The 12642-nt window shown below is 35.0% G+C and overlaps 1 protein-coding gene across 6 annotated transcripts in view; it reads right to left on the minus strand.

Moving 5' to 3' along the window:
* The window catches only part of LRCH1 (leucine rich repeats and calponin homology domain containing 1), a 133347-nt gene that overhangs the window by 32449 nt on the left and 88256 nt on the right, over window positions 1-12642 (minus strand). For 3 of the 6 annotated variants that reach the window (XR_013926097.1, XR_013926098.1, XM_080375833.1), the window contains exons 12-16: window positions 10307-10396; window positions 10160-10196; window positions 9380-9493; window positions 7228-7275; window positions 5916-5988 (exon numbers count right to left, since the gene is read on the minus strand). Coding sequence is in view for 1 of the 6 variants with exons in the window: in XM_080375833.1 (XP_080231959.1) it covers window positions 5916-5988; window positions 7228-7275; window positions 9380-9493; window positions 10160-10196; window positions 10307-10396 (362 nt within the window). In the remaining 5 variants the exon portion in view is untranslated. The remainder of the gene's footprint in view (window positions 1-5915; window positions 5989-7227; window positions 7276-9379; window positions 9494-10159; window positions 10197-10306; window positions 10397-12642) is intronic. The other 3 variants (XR_013926094.1, XR_013926096.1, XR_013926095.1) reach the window with 2 other exon arrangements.

Raw genomic sequence — 12642 nt, forward strand, 5'->3', positions numbered from 1 at the left:
CATATATTCAGGTTTCTGGAAACAAAATTAAGTAAATTATATATGGAACACCTACCATTGTCACTGTCTCCTTCAGATGGGATACTGTAGCTAAAGTTGTCCCATGTTTGTGCCTGTGTAAGTGTGTTGAAGGAAATAGGAGAAAGACTGAGGGATGGGTCTGCTGGAGGGGAGTGATAGCCAGTCCAGCCATGGTGGTGTAAGGACCAGAGAAGGGATAAAAGTGGGCAGCAGCATTTCATATATGGCATTAGGATTGTATGGTAATGACAAAGATGTAATTCAAAGATGATTAATATAAAATGTGTAATTTTTGAGAAAAGAATGAAAGATGGTGCAGAATAAAAAGAATGAAAAGTTATATGTTAGTACTTGCAAATCATACATTATATGCGCAGTTAAGGCTGTTAAGCTTAGCAAGTTCATTGTAACCATAGCACTTCATACAACTTCTTTTCAACCAAGTTTTAAGAAAAAGTACCCACAGATTTTACGTTATAGCTTGACAAAAAACCTTGACTCTGTGAATCAGGGGCTAAACATATCAGCTATGAAGTTCCGCAATGCAAAGTTCAGAGAATAAGAATTCTGGTATTTTTGGTAACTATGTAATATGAACACTTCCTCCCCCAAAGACAAGAAAACTTACACATCCATATAAAAATATTATTACATTACAACTTCCTAGTTTATTTTTATCAGTAGCAACTATATTATCCCTTGGACTCTCATTCTGTTGAAATATGTTCTGTAAGTACATGTACTACATTTTCTTTTTATTTAATTCACTTAATAGTACATGCAGCACTACTTTCATTTCTTGCTGACTCTCTCCAGCAATAAGTTCAAAGCTACAATGGGCCCCCCACCCGAGGAAAGTTCTGGTCCTCTGCAACTTTTACAGACTTTCCAGGGACAAGAAGTGACATACAAGAATTCCAAAGGATGATCCTGAGTCTGCACCACGAGCCTTGGCAAACCTGCACTGTAGACAGTCTTCTAACAAACGTGAGTTCAGTAATGATCCAGCTGGGCTCCATAAAGCATGTAGAATTGCACATTTCTACAGAAGCTGCAACAGAGTCTGAAGACTATTCACCAGATGACTGTAAAACAGTCATCACCAGATGACAGTTCATGACCATCCATCAACTCATTATGGAGCTCAACTTGCACAGCAATACAGTCCCTATTCTCCATCCATTCTGCCTTTTCTCCTTCAACCAGTCATGACAACACCTCTTTCTTGTTCCTCAAATCTTTCAGCAGACATTTTTATTCCTTTCTCATCTACTCTGCATTTCTGTCTCCTGTCTTGATTGTGGCAAGGATTTCTGCCCAAACTTTCCTCAAGCCTCCATTCTACAGTGTTTCAGAACTGGACACCAACATCCTTAAAATCTCCTCCCTGCTTGTCTTAGCACATCACCGATCCTTTCAAAGCTTCCCCCTGGTTTCCTATTTGCTGACACAGAACTTAAGCCTCTCTTTCTTTGCCCTTCACAATGATGTCATGCCTTAATGAGATTTTCCTGTATCTGATCATTACGTTCCTTACCACTTCTGCCGCAAAAATTATGAACTCGCTCATTTCTTGGTTTCCTACACGTATTTCCATGTTTTATCTACTGAATCCCCCACACAAGCAACAAACTAAACTGATTATAAACTACCTCTACTCTAAATGCTTAGCCATAACCCTAAATCAATTTAAAATGACCATGTAGATAAAAAAAGCAGCTAAAACCATTTAATATTAGGAGAAACTCCAAGGTAAAGTTTCAGTGAGCACAGAATGTCCCTATATTATACTATTCCAAATTAATAATCATAAGGAACTTAATCACATGAACTTTCTCCTTCCCACAATTCTGGAAATTGTATTAACATGATAATTCAGACAGTGTGGTATAAAACTCCACCTTAAAATTTTCTTCACACTCATCAGTTCAAGAGTTCTCTCTCTTTAGCCATCATACCTTTTTCCAAAGCCAGCTTTTTACTGCTTCTGGCTATTGGGACACCAGGTCAGCTGAATCTGAGAGTCAGCACAACTTAAACTCTGAGCAAAGTAAACAGTGGGTAACAGAATACAGATTCATGGCAAATGATAAAAGTCTTTAATTATGCTGGCAATTAGGATTCACATTATTTTCCAAAGTACACGGACAGTGCAGTTAGGGAAGGAAACAAATGGAAGGAGTAAATATCCAGATATTAGACATTAGACAAACACTGGGTTAATGAGTAAGATTATGCTAAGTAAACAGTTGCAAGGGAACAACTTTTGATTTCACAATACAAACTGCTCTGCAATTTTGAGTTTTGTCAGTGCTGCTTTTAGCCTCTGAAAGTACAATATTTTCATTTTTCTGTATTGCTGTCACCTTGTTCAGCAGAAACTATGAAACATAGTGACCTCAAAACGGCACAGAACAAAAGGAAAAATATTCTTGAGTACTGCAAGATGTATTAGTAGATGTTCAGGCTTGAAGGTCTGGCATATTAAAGATATTGTGGCAAGAACTTTGTAACACTCTGTTTCGACAATTAGCACCACTGAACATTTTAATCAATTCACGAGTCATGCACAAAGAGTTTAAATTTATTAACTATTTTGAGTCATTCTTTTCAGACAGCAAAAGCACTTGCCACGGGCAAAACTATAGTTCTAATAAAATTTGTAATCATTGGTTCTTTTCAATAGTAATTTTTTAAGTTTTTCAAAATTAACATGAATTTGAGAAGCCCATACTCTATGAAAGTATTTAAAATACAGGAGGAAATATTCTGAAAAATTAAGAAAACCTCTCTGTTTTTACCTGCTACATAAAGATCAGACCCTTGAAAATAATCTGTCAAGACATCAAAACATATTCATTACCTTTCAAAGCATTTTCAAAGCATATCTGATGTCAGACATCAGATACAAATTTTCCCAGTGTTTTGCCTAACTTTAAAATGAAAGAATAAAAGGACTTGCAATCCTGAACACATAGCAGTATGTACTAGCACAGAAGTTTAAGCCACTGTGGTTTATCCTCTGGAAGCACTTCCATTTGTGTGTGTACTTCAAAAAACCTGGAATCCTTACTAGAAATCTAGAACTGTTTACTTTCACCCTTCCAAGGGACATAAATCATTATGAAACAACGACGGGGCGGAGGAGTGGTCAAATAGAAAGCAACATTCATTCAGAAGAGATGAAAATAAACACAGTGAACATAAACTCTCCCATTTCAGAAAGGTACAGTTGCATATATTTTCACTGAAAATTTGCCACTATTTTTTCCACAGATTGTGATGTACACTTAAGAGTGTTAGAACACTTTAATGTTCTTTTTATCTGGCACTTATATTTAAAAGATTTATAGAAGCAAGTAATTCAAATGTAAGCGCTAATGAAGTTAAATAGCTAAAACTCATTTTCAGTTAGTTTTAAAGTTTCCCCTAAGGCCATGAAGAACTTAAATGAACAAAAGCTATTAAAATAAACTACAAACTGAGCTGAAAAACTTTCCTGGATCACAGAATTGCTGAACCCCTAGACTAGCTCAGCTCTAGGGCAATAAAGCAGTACATAATTAATAAGTTCAAATTCAGACAGTGGTAGAGTGGTTCAACTCACACCAAACCTGCACAAAGTTTTAAAGGAAATAACAGTGAAGAAACTAGAGACATAGCAAACTAACCAGCTTTAATGGGAAAAACATGCAGGATTTAAACATACCAGTATTTTTGGTCATGTACTACTTTTACATGTAAATTATTCTTGTATGTTAGCAAAACTAACTTTAATGCTACTTTTAAAGTAATTCCAGGGTGGGAGCAGGAGAGGGAACAACATGCAGCTTCACTACCGCTTTCCAAGGTTTCACTTTGTTACATTGTGCTGCACAGCTAATATACTGTCTTTTTATCTGAGGTTGGACCTAAAGTTTTACTGTTGGCATATTCCCCTGTCTTACTGTGGTATAAATTTAAGGTAAAATGACTGAAACTGGATGTGATGAGGTGAAAGATTGTGCAGTAATGGCTCAAGCATGGTGACTCTTTAATGTATAACATGGAAAGGAAAATAAATTCAGGTTATTGAGTTTTCTGCAACAGCTGTAACCAAAATACACTATTGTATTGGCATTCTCAAAATGATTCAAATGTATGAATTTGAATTGGTACAATGTAGGAAATTGACAGCTTATAACCGATTGACTTGGGTATTCAAAGAGGCTATATATACAGCTGCAACATAGTGCGGGGAAGAACTGTAGTAGTTGTGCACATTTGGTCTTTCATCATGCGACTTGGAGGATTTGTTGCAAAGGACTGCAACAACCATTGCAATCCAGTCTTACTAGAAATCCTCTAAAAAAAGATTCACTAGGGTATTTTGCCCTGACCTATTAGAGTAATTAAGTATAGGAAATCTTGGCACACTGATATACCAACATTCAGAAGCACATGTTAAACTAATGCTTGAACGAGAAGCCACAGTCTTGCATTCTCTTGCACGGCACTGGTTCCAGTCCCCGGCAGCAGATTTCATTGGCAGCTCAGCAGAACATAGGCTACATCCTGTGAAAGCTGCAACATGGCATGGGCCTGTTTGCCTTCACAAATCTTGCAGTAATACCATCGAGGAAAATGCTGCCACTGGACTGTGCAATATTACTCAATGGATTATTTTTTTTTCCAAATCCTGAAAGGACTCATTTGCTCATCATTTAACCCACACTTTAAATATATAAGTAGCGACATATCTAAAGCACCCAGAGCATACAAGAATAGAGCCAGAGTTTAACAGTCCAACAAACTAAGAAATACAAGTGATCTGTCAAACTGTGTATCATAAATGCATGAGAAATTTGAAAAATCCTTTTCATGAAACAAGGTTGGTTCGATACCATTTTATTTGCTTTTAAAATCTTTTCTTTAAAAAAAACATATCTATGGGTACAATTTCTTAAACATTCAAATATGAAACTGCTGCCATTATTGCCAAGACATTTTGTTATGGAAACTACAAGCTTGTAGTGGTTTACCAGCATTTTATTAAAAGCATTTGTGGTGAATGAGATAAAACAGAATTACAGTGTTAGGATGCTGGAACATACTGAAAAACCTGCAGTTACTCTTCAAAGGTGATGTGAGATGACTTAACAACATTGACTACCTCAGCACAGAGAATATAAAAAGTGAGTTTAATCGTGTAGCTAATTGTTTTTAAAGGAAGTTGTTATCCAAGCCCTCAAATACATCTATGGGGTTTTTTTGTGAGAGGGGTTTTGGGTTGGGTTGGGGGGGAAATGTTGTTTGTTTGCTTGTTTGTTTGTTTTAAATAAACTGCTGCTTGATTAGAAGATTGATAGTTATGCAGATTTAGTGCACTGCAAATTCATTAAACTCAGCTGCTGGCTGAAGTAAACATCTAATCATCCTTACACAAGCATAACTACTGAAAAGCTCACTGCAATGAGCAATTTTCAGAGAAATGCATAAGCGTTTTCAAAAAGAGCCTAATTATTCACGTGTATTTATTCAGCAATATCTAAACTGTAAAGTAAAAATTGTATTTCAATTAGTATATGTCAGCACAGATGATATATATGCATATATGTATAAAGTATGTGTATTTAAACACACACATTTTTATACATACATACATATAATTTTATAAAACATCTAATTATTCACAAGGATGAAAAGTAATCCATATATAATGTGCCGAATACATGTGTAACAAATTCAATCTATTAAAACCTATAACCTTAAAATATTCTAATCTTTTAGCTGTTGTACAGAAAATGTTTCATTAGTGCCTTCTTAAGGGAAAAAAATACAGACATATATTAATAACACAGACGTAAAAAAAGAAAGAGTACATACAATATGGTTGATTTTCTTTCCCACATTACCTGAGCGTGGCTTCAGGCCAAAAGGGATCGTGGTGTTTGTCGTAGGAGACATTGTTGGACTTTTATCCTTGCTCTGTGTAATTCAAGAACATGAATCTAAGTAAGAGTAACATCCAGAAAATCTCAGCACAACTGACTATATAAAATGCAAAAGGTAACAATACTGCATGCTACAACTGTATCACCATAATCTGATCACAATATAGCCTCAAACCTATGACATTCTCTCTTTTTTCATTGTGCCCTATTCCTTTGCTGGAAAAGATGAGTTTCTAACCAAAGACTGCAATATATTACCCCTAGCTATAAATAAGCTCAATTGTTTCTCAGTTTTCTCCCATGTAATCATTTGGTTCCATCAAATGTACATTTTTGTGGCATAGAACATTTAGAAAAACAAAGACATGTTTTTTCCTTAGTTATGTTTGTTTCTTTCACAGAATTAATTGCCATTCAGCATGGTATTTTCCATGCAACACTGAATTTCTAACTAAAAAGCAGAAGAGGACATTCAGCATACACCTCAGAGCACTATAGCCTAGTTCAGGGTCAGGGGTGAACAGCTGCAGCAGGAGGAATGGAGTGGTGGCATACAGGAGAACATGAGGTATAATCATACCACCAATGGTAACATAGGAAGAGTCCATAACCAAGCTCCATAATGGAAATCCTATTTTAAAAGTGATTCCTCAGGGAGCCAGAAACCACAGGAGTCCCATCACCAAGACTGGTAGAAGGCGGCTGGGTGGGTGCTCAAGAATTTACAAGATGCTCATACACAGTGCAGTGCAAAGGGAGAAGCTCTATTTCTGCACAGAAAATATAAAGATAAAAGATCTCCATAAGGAGCTCCCTACAGTTTCCTTTTTTGACCTTCTGCTAAGATTTGCACTGTGAAAGCAACAGAATCAGTAAAATCAGACTCCCCTCTGAAAACTAATCAAGAACATGACAACTGTGCAAAAAGAAATTTCATTAAAACCAATAGAAAAAAACTTGTGAAACAAGGAAGAGTCAAAAAAAGAAAATGTGGCAGAACGAACAAAATGTAAAAAAAAAAAAAAATGTTTTATACTAAACTACATAACTCAGAAACAAGCTTATTAGAAAGTGTATTTCTATTCCCTGGTAAATCCTTACAACAACAAGAATAAACCACAGGCCAAATAAACTACATAGTCATTACTGATGAACTCAGTTATATTTTCTGTGATACTCAATTACATGCTTTGTTTAGTGTATGAACCATAGGCAGACCCATACGAACCAGGTAAAACCTGTAAGAGACAAACAAATGGCATTAGCGTCTTACCTCATTGTGGGAGGTTTGCCCACTAGCATTCCAAACAATCAGATCATTCTGCATGTTTCGAAAAGGGGCAGGGAGAGGAAAAAAAATAATAAAATTCAGCAACTATATTAGTGGTACACCACAACAGGATATTTTATTCATGATACTCAGACATACATGAGTACTTAATTATTATTTTTTTCACTGAATCAATTTTCATGAATAATATTTTATTGCTAGATGAACAACATTCACAAAAACCTTGTGGAGATTAATCACACAGATTTGTCATTCATTTTTTAGTCTCAATCCTAACTGCATTTATAAGATGTTAACATATGTTGGTTCAAATGCAGTATCCAATTTTGTTTCACAGATTTTGTAATTGAACTATCACCAAGAGTTTAAGATGCAAATATAGATTTTTTAATATAGATTTGAAGAGAGAAGTATTCCGTAAGCAGCTCATTTTATAACTGCAATATAACATACCTTTTGTTACCACTTCTGCTATAGTTAAACTGGAAACATGTAAATCACGTTAACAACTACAAAATACAACCATTAATTCTGCATCAATCATAACTCAGCTGAAACACAGCTGACATAAGTAAAACCAAATTATAATTCAATTCAAAATAATTTCCTTAGGGTCTTTTTTTTCTCTTTATCAATAACAAATGAAACAAAAGACAGCACTTGGAACACTTGGTGCCAACAGTCACCGAGCTTTCCAAAAGTTAACGAGATGGGATTACACTCATTTTACCTCATGACCTTTCTTGGCTCCTTTTCAAGCTTAAAAAAAAATTCTTCAGTTTATTAATCATATTCATCTGATCCCAGCCAGCTCTACCTGGGGACTTCCATGCTTGAGCACTCCTGTGCTCAGGGACTATGTTCTTGTGACAGACCTGCTAATTATTCCTATGTTGCAGGCCTAAACTCTCTCACAGCACGTAAATCACTAGTCAGAATTTTGAATTTACGCTAAATTGAATTGATTGAGTATCACAAGAAGTAACAGAAGTGCTTACTGTGCTACAGAGAATGTGGCATGATTTAAAAACTTGCCCTTGCAAGACATGTCTCCATTTCATGGAACACGCCTAGGGCTTTCGCCTGCTAACAGTTCACATCAGACCCTCTGCAACTGTTTAGAAAGATTTCTTTCTTTCTTTTTAAAAGGTTCTTGAAAGTGAATCAGCAGTGTTCTTGTTAAACAGTTCATCAAAAGCGAGACCACACACATTTTTGACAGTGAATTAACCTTATCTGTTAGCATCAGCAATGTAGTAAGAACTGTTCCAAATAAAGTGTAGTAACCCCAACGTATGACAATATAACAAAAGAGATTAATCAACTCAATTTTTGTAAATTTGGTATTTTAAAGAAAAAAACAAAGACAAAAGTAGGACTAACAGTATCACAATGATATCATAGGAATATTTGATGGTAATTATGATTATACTAAAAATATTTGAGAAGCATCAAGATAAACCAGATTCAGTCTACGTCTGGATAAGATAGACCATATTAAGGTACTACTAATTTAGACAGAACATATGTAATTTTGTTCTAAGAATCTTCTTGCAAGAGCAGTCACAAAAATCCCTCTACAAACAAGTTCTGAATTAACAACATATGCATCAAATATTTAAATTATTTTTTTAATAGTTATTTCTGGATCATTGCAATGTACACAACATTTAAGATATTTCTGAAACTAAAACTATCATCTCAACCTATATACAGTCTGTTTGCAACATTAAACATTAAAAATTAAAAATAGTGCTGTTAACAAAAACTTAGCAGCTTACATAACTATAACAGTATTTGGGGTGAGGGGTAAGAGGAATCAGGTGTTTCATTTTATTCAAGATCTAACTTTGAGATGACTTCTTTTTTTCCAGGGGCACACAGCCACTGCAACTATAGTAGTTTTTATTGGGAAAAAGAAAGACTTTTATTAGTTCCATTATATCAGTTTTTTTCCCTGAAAATTGGTCTTAATCATATTCCTGTTCACAGCCAAACCTTGAGATTCACGCTAAGGCAAAAAAACCCAACCTCAATGGACCTAAGCCCACTATCATCTCCACGCACAAACTGAGAGAATGCAATGATCAGTTCCAAACATTTCCACATCTAATGCATCTAGACACCTCCATACCTGATTCAATGACCATTTTTCACCCTTTTCACAAGGTCTCCCTTCCAGCTTTGCTTTCTCCATAATCAACTCCTTCCTCCTCTGAAATTCTAGTTCCTCTTCAGCATTTTCTCTCTGTAAGAAAAATAACTCTTTAGACTGTTTATCACTGGAAATTATTTTTTTTTTTTGGCATAACATTACCTCAGAAGTATTTCTTACAAACACTGTGATGAAAAGCAAAGTAGTAAGCAGACACTATATACTTGCAGTTCCAGTGCTAACAGGTAAATAAATGGCTTCATAAAGAATACCAGGTCCACCAGTCAGGATACAGATCAAATAATAAGCAGCATATATCACACTGTAAAACTCATACTTTATATACTCTCTGTAACTACAGTGACATGCTCTGGGAAAACAATAGTTTTTAGTGTACAAAAAATTTCTGTGTTATCCTTAATGAACGTACTCTTCTCCTACACCAGAACAGGAATATAGCGGGGTGGGATGGTAGATGAGTATGCATAACTGTGCTGTGAACTGGCATACATGAAAGTCACACACAAGGGGGAAAAAAAATAAAATGAAAAATTAACTGATAAACCCAGAAAAAAAATTATATATATGCATATAAAAAAATAAAAGCAATTCCATAAAAACATTTAAGAAGAATTAGTTTTGTCCTCCAGCCTACTAATTTTTTCCCTTCCCTACCTGGTAGATTAATAATTGATGAAATTGTTGGCTCATTTCCCATGTTTTCCCCCCAAATATTTTGTAATGACACACTCAACATACCTGACCAAGGGAAGACATCTCCATCTGCATTTGACTGCTATGTATAAAGATAAACAAATGCAAATATGTGATTCATTGTGTCAAAACTTGAATATGATGAATCTAACAAATGCACTATTTTTCTCTATAAAAGGTAGATAAACACACTTTACTGTAGACTCCTGAAATTCTAAAGCTGTTGCTGGTTCCATGGGATACAGATTCACACCACTGCTCTCTGAAATATCCATGCTTAATCTGCAAGGTTTGAAATAAAAATATTGCACTGGGGTATAGCTTTAGTAACCATTCTGTTCAGTATTTAATTTAAAACAAAAGGATATATGAAATACTTTATTCTTATGGTTCTAGCCTGCTGAATGTTATATCTTAAGAACTTTTTGAAATGCCTCCTTATGCTTCACTGTCACCAGTTCAGTCAAAGCACTATTAATGCTTTAATCTGTGAAAAGTCACCTTGAGCAATGGCTTGTATCAAAACAAAATGACCTGTTTGCTACAAACAACCATGCCATTATCTAGCAGACTATAAAGTTCTATATCCAACCTCTAGCACCCTGTGCTCAAATAGAAGCCACAGCCCTGGTTAGATATCAACATTTAATTTACAGTGGATGAAAATAAAGCAGTACAACAATAAATTCACAACAGACAATGATCTGAAAGAAAGCAGTGAATATAGGAAAGGGAATATAGGAATGTGAAGCAAACATCTGAAAATACTGAAAAAGTTTGAGACTGAAATATTTTCCCTTTCGAGAACTGAAATGCTGCTTATGTGCACATAGGTATGCAAATTTGAAACTCTGCAGAACAGTAGGACAACAGTAGCTGCACAAGCATTTTAAAAGTTTAATAATCAAATCCATTAGCAAAAATAGCTCCAATTATATATATATATAAATGCTCTACACTGAGCTCTAGCTAGTGCACTAGGTGTGTCAGCATCACCTACTGTTTCAGCCCCTACAGTGGTTTCTCTTTCTAAGTCCTCAAAGGCTTGCAGTGTGAGATAAGGATAATTCTGGCTAGCTAGTTATTTCAACTAGGTTATCCCAACTAGGTGATTAGAGTTATATTGATGCACAAAGGAAACCTCTTAGAAGAAAGTTAAAATTTTTGACATGATCTAGGTTTAAGTTAAAAGCACATGAAAGCCTTTGTGCATCTTAAACTAAATAGCAATGGAAGCATTTAAATTCCTTTGTGGATCTGGATAGACAAAAACTATTCAGTATGAAAACCACAAGTTTCTCAGTCTGCTTCATATAATGTAAGTATATACCAAACTGCCATGTAATACAGTAATTATCAAAGAAATTATGAAAAACCCATGGCCCAGAATACTGAAAATCTACAGCATCATTTGGCAAATATTAGGTACCCAGGAGTATCTTGCTGGGTAAGTCTGGATGTTAACATACAGGAGACATACATTGAAAAGCCTATATAGTGCTCAGTAAATTAAAAATAATTACTAATTTTAAGGTTAGAATATGAAAGTGCAGCTACAACCACCCCCCTCCCAACAATATGCAAAAAAATCCAGTAGAAAAGTATGGACATCATGACATGATTAGCTATTTTTAAAAGCCACATTTCAAATTTTCTGTAGTGTTACTAATGAAAGCAACATCTGAATATGCATGGAGAAACAGATTAATTTTCTGTATTTTATTGCCCTTTTACATTTTATAAGAAAAACTATATATGTAGGAAATATTAGGGTAATATTTGACAAAAGAACAAGTGACAAAATTTATAAGGCTAACAACTGAAAATTTTTTTAACATCGCTTTTTTCCAAACCAGACTTTTTAATTGCAACACTTTTCCCACAAAGTAATAAGCCTCATACAAGCTGCAGAAGCAATGGTATACTATCTTACAGAAAGCACAGGAACTATAAAGTTTTCCTCATTTGTATGACACTTTCTTAAGCAAAAATACTTGTGTTTCAAGTATTTAGTACATGATTCAAGAATTCAAGTATGATTTATATGATTCAAAATACAGCCAGATAATTGTCTCCCTAGAAATTTTAACAGGAGTGAAATTCATTTCTAAAAAGTACAAAGGTCTGCTAGGTGAAGAAGTGGTATCAAAATAGCCATTTAAACTGAAGAACAGTGTAGTCACAAGGTCAAACAGCTATGGTAAAGTGGCCAAGGGAGGAAAGAGAAAAACAAGGATAATTAAGCCTGGAAGTAGAATCTTCAGAAAAATGAAGCTGTCAGCTAGTTACCTCACAGAAGTAACGAAGAAAAATGAGTTACCTAGCTTTGAAATGAACTTAACCAATTTCTGAAGGTGATTACACAAAGAAAAGCAATAGCAAGCATCTGGACAGAACTACCTACAGCATTCCTGTCAGTCCTCTGAAGTAAGACAAGTATGTTTTATTTTGTTTTTTTTTCAGATGCTTATTCCTTTGCTTATTCACAGATCCAGAGTCATTCCACCTGACTTTAGCCATTTAAAAGA

Source organism: Falco punctatus (assembly GCF_963210335.1).
Source record: "Falco punctatus genome assembly, chromosome: 2".
Classification (NCBI taxonomy): Eukaryota; Metazoa; Chordata; class Aves; order Falconiformes; family Falconidae; genus Falco; species Falco punctatus.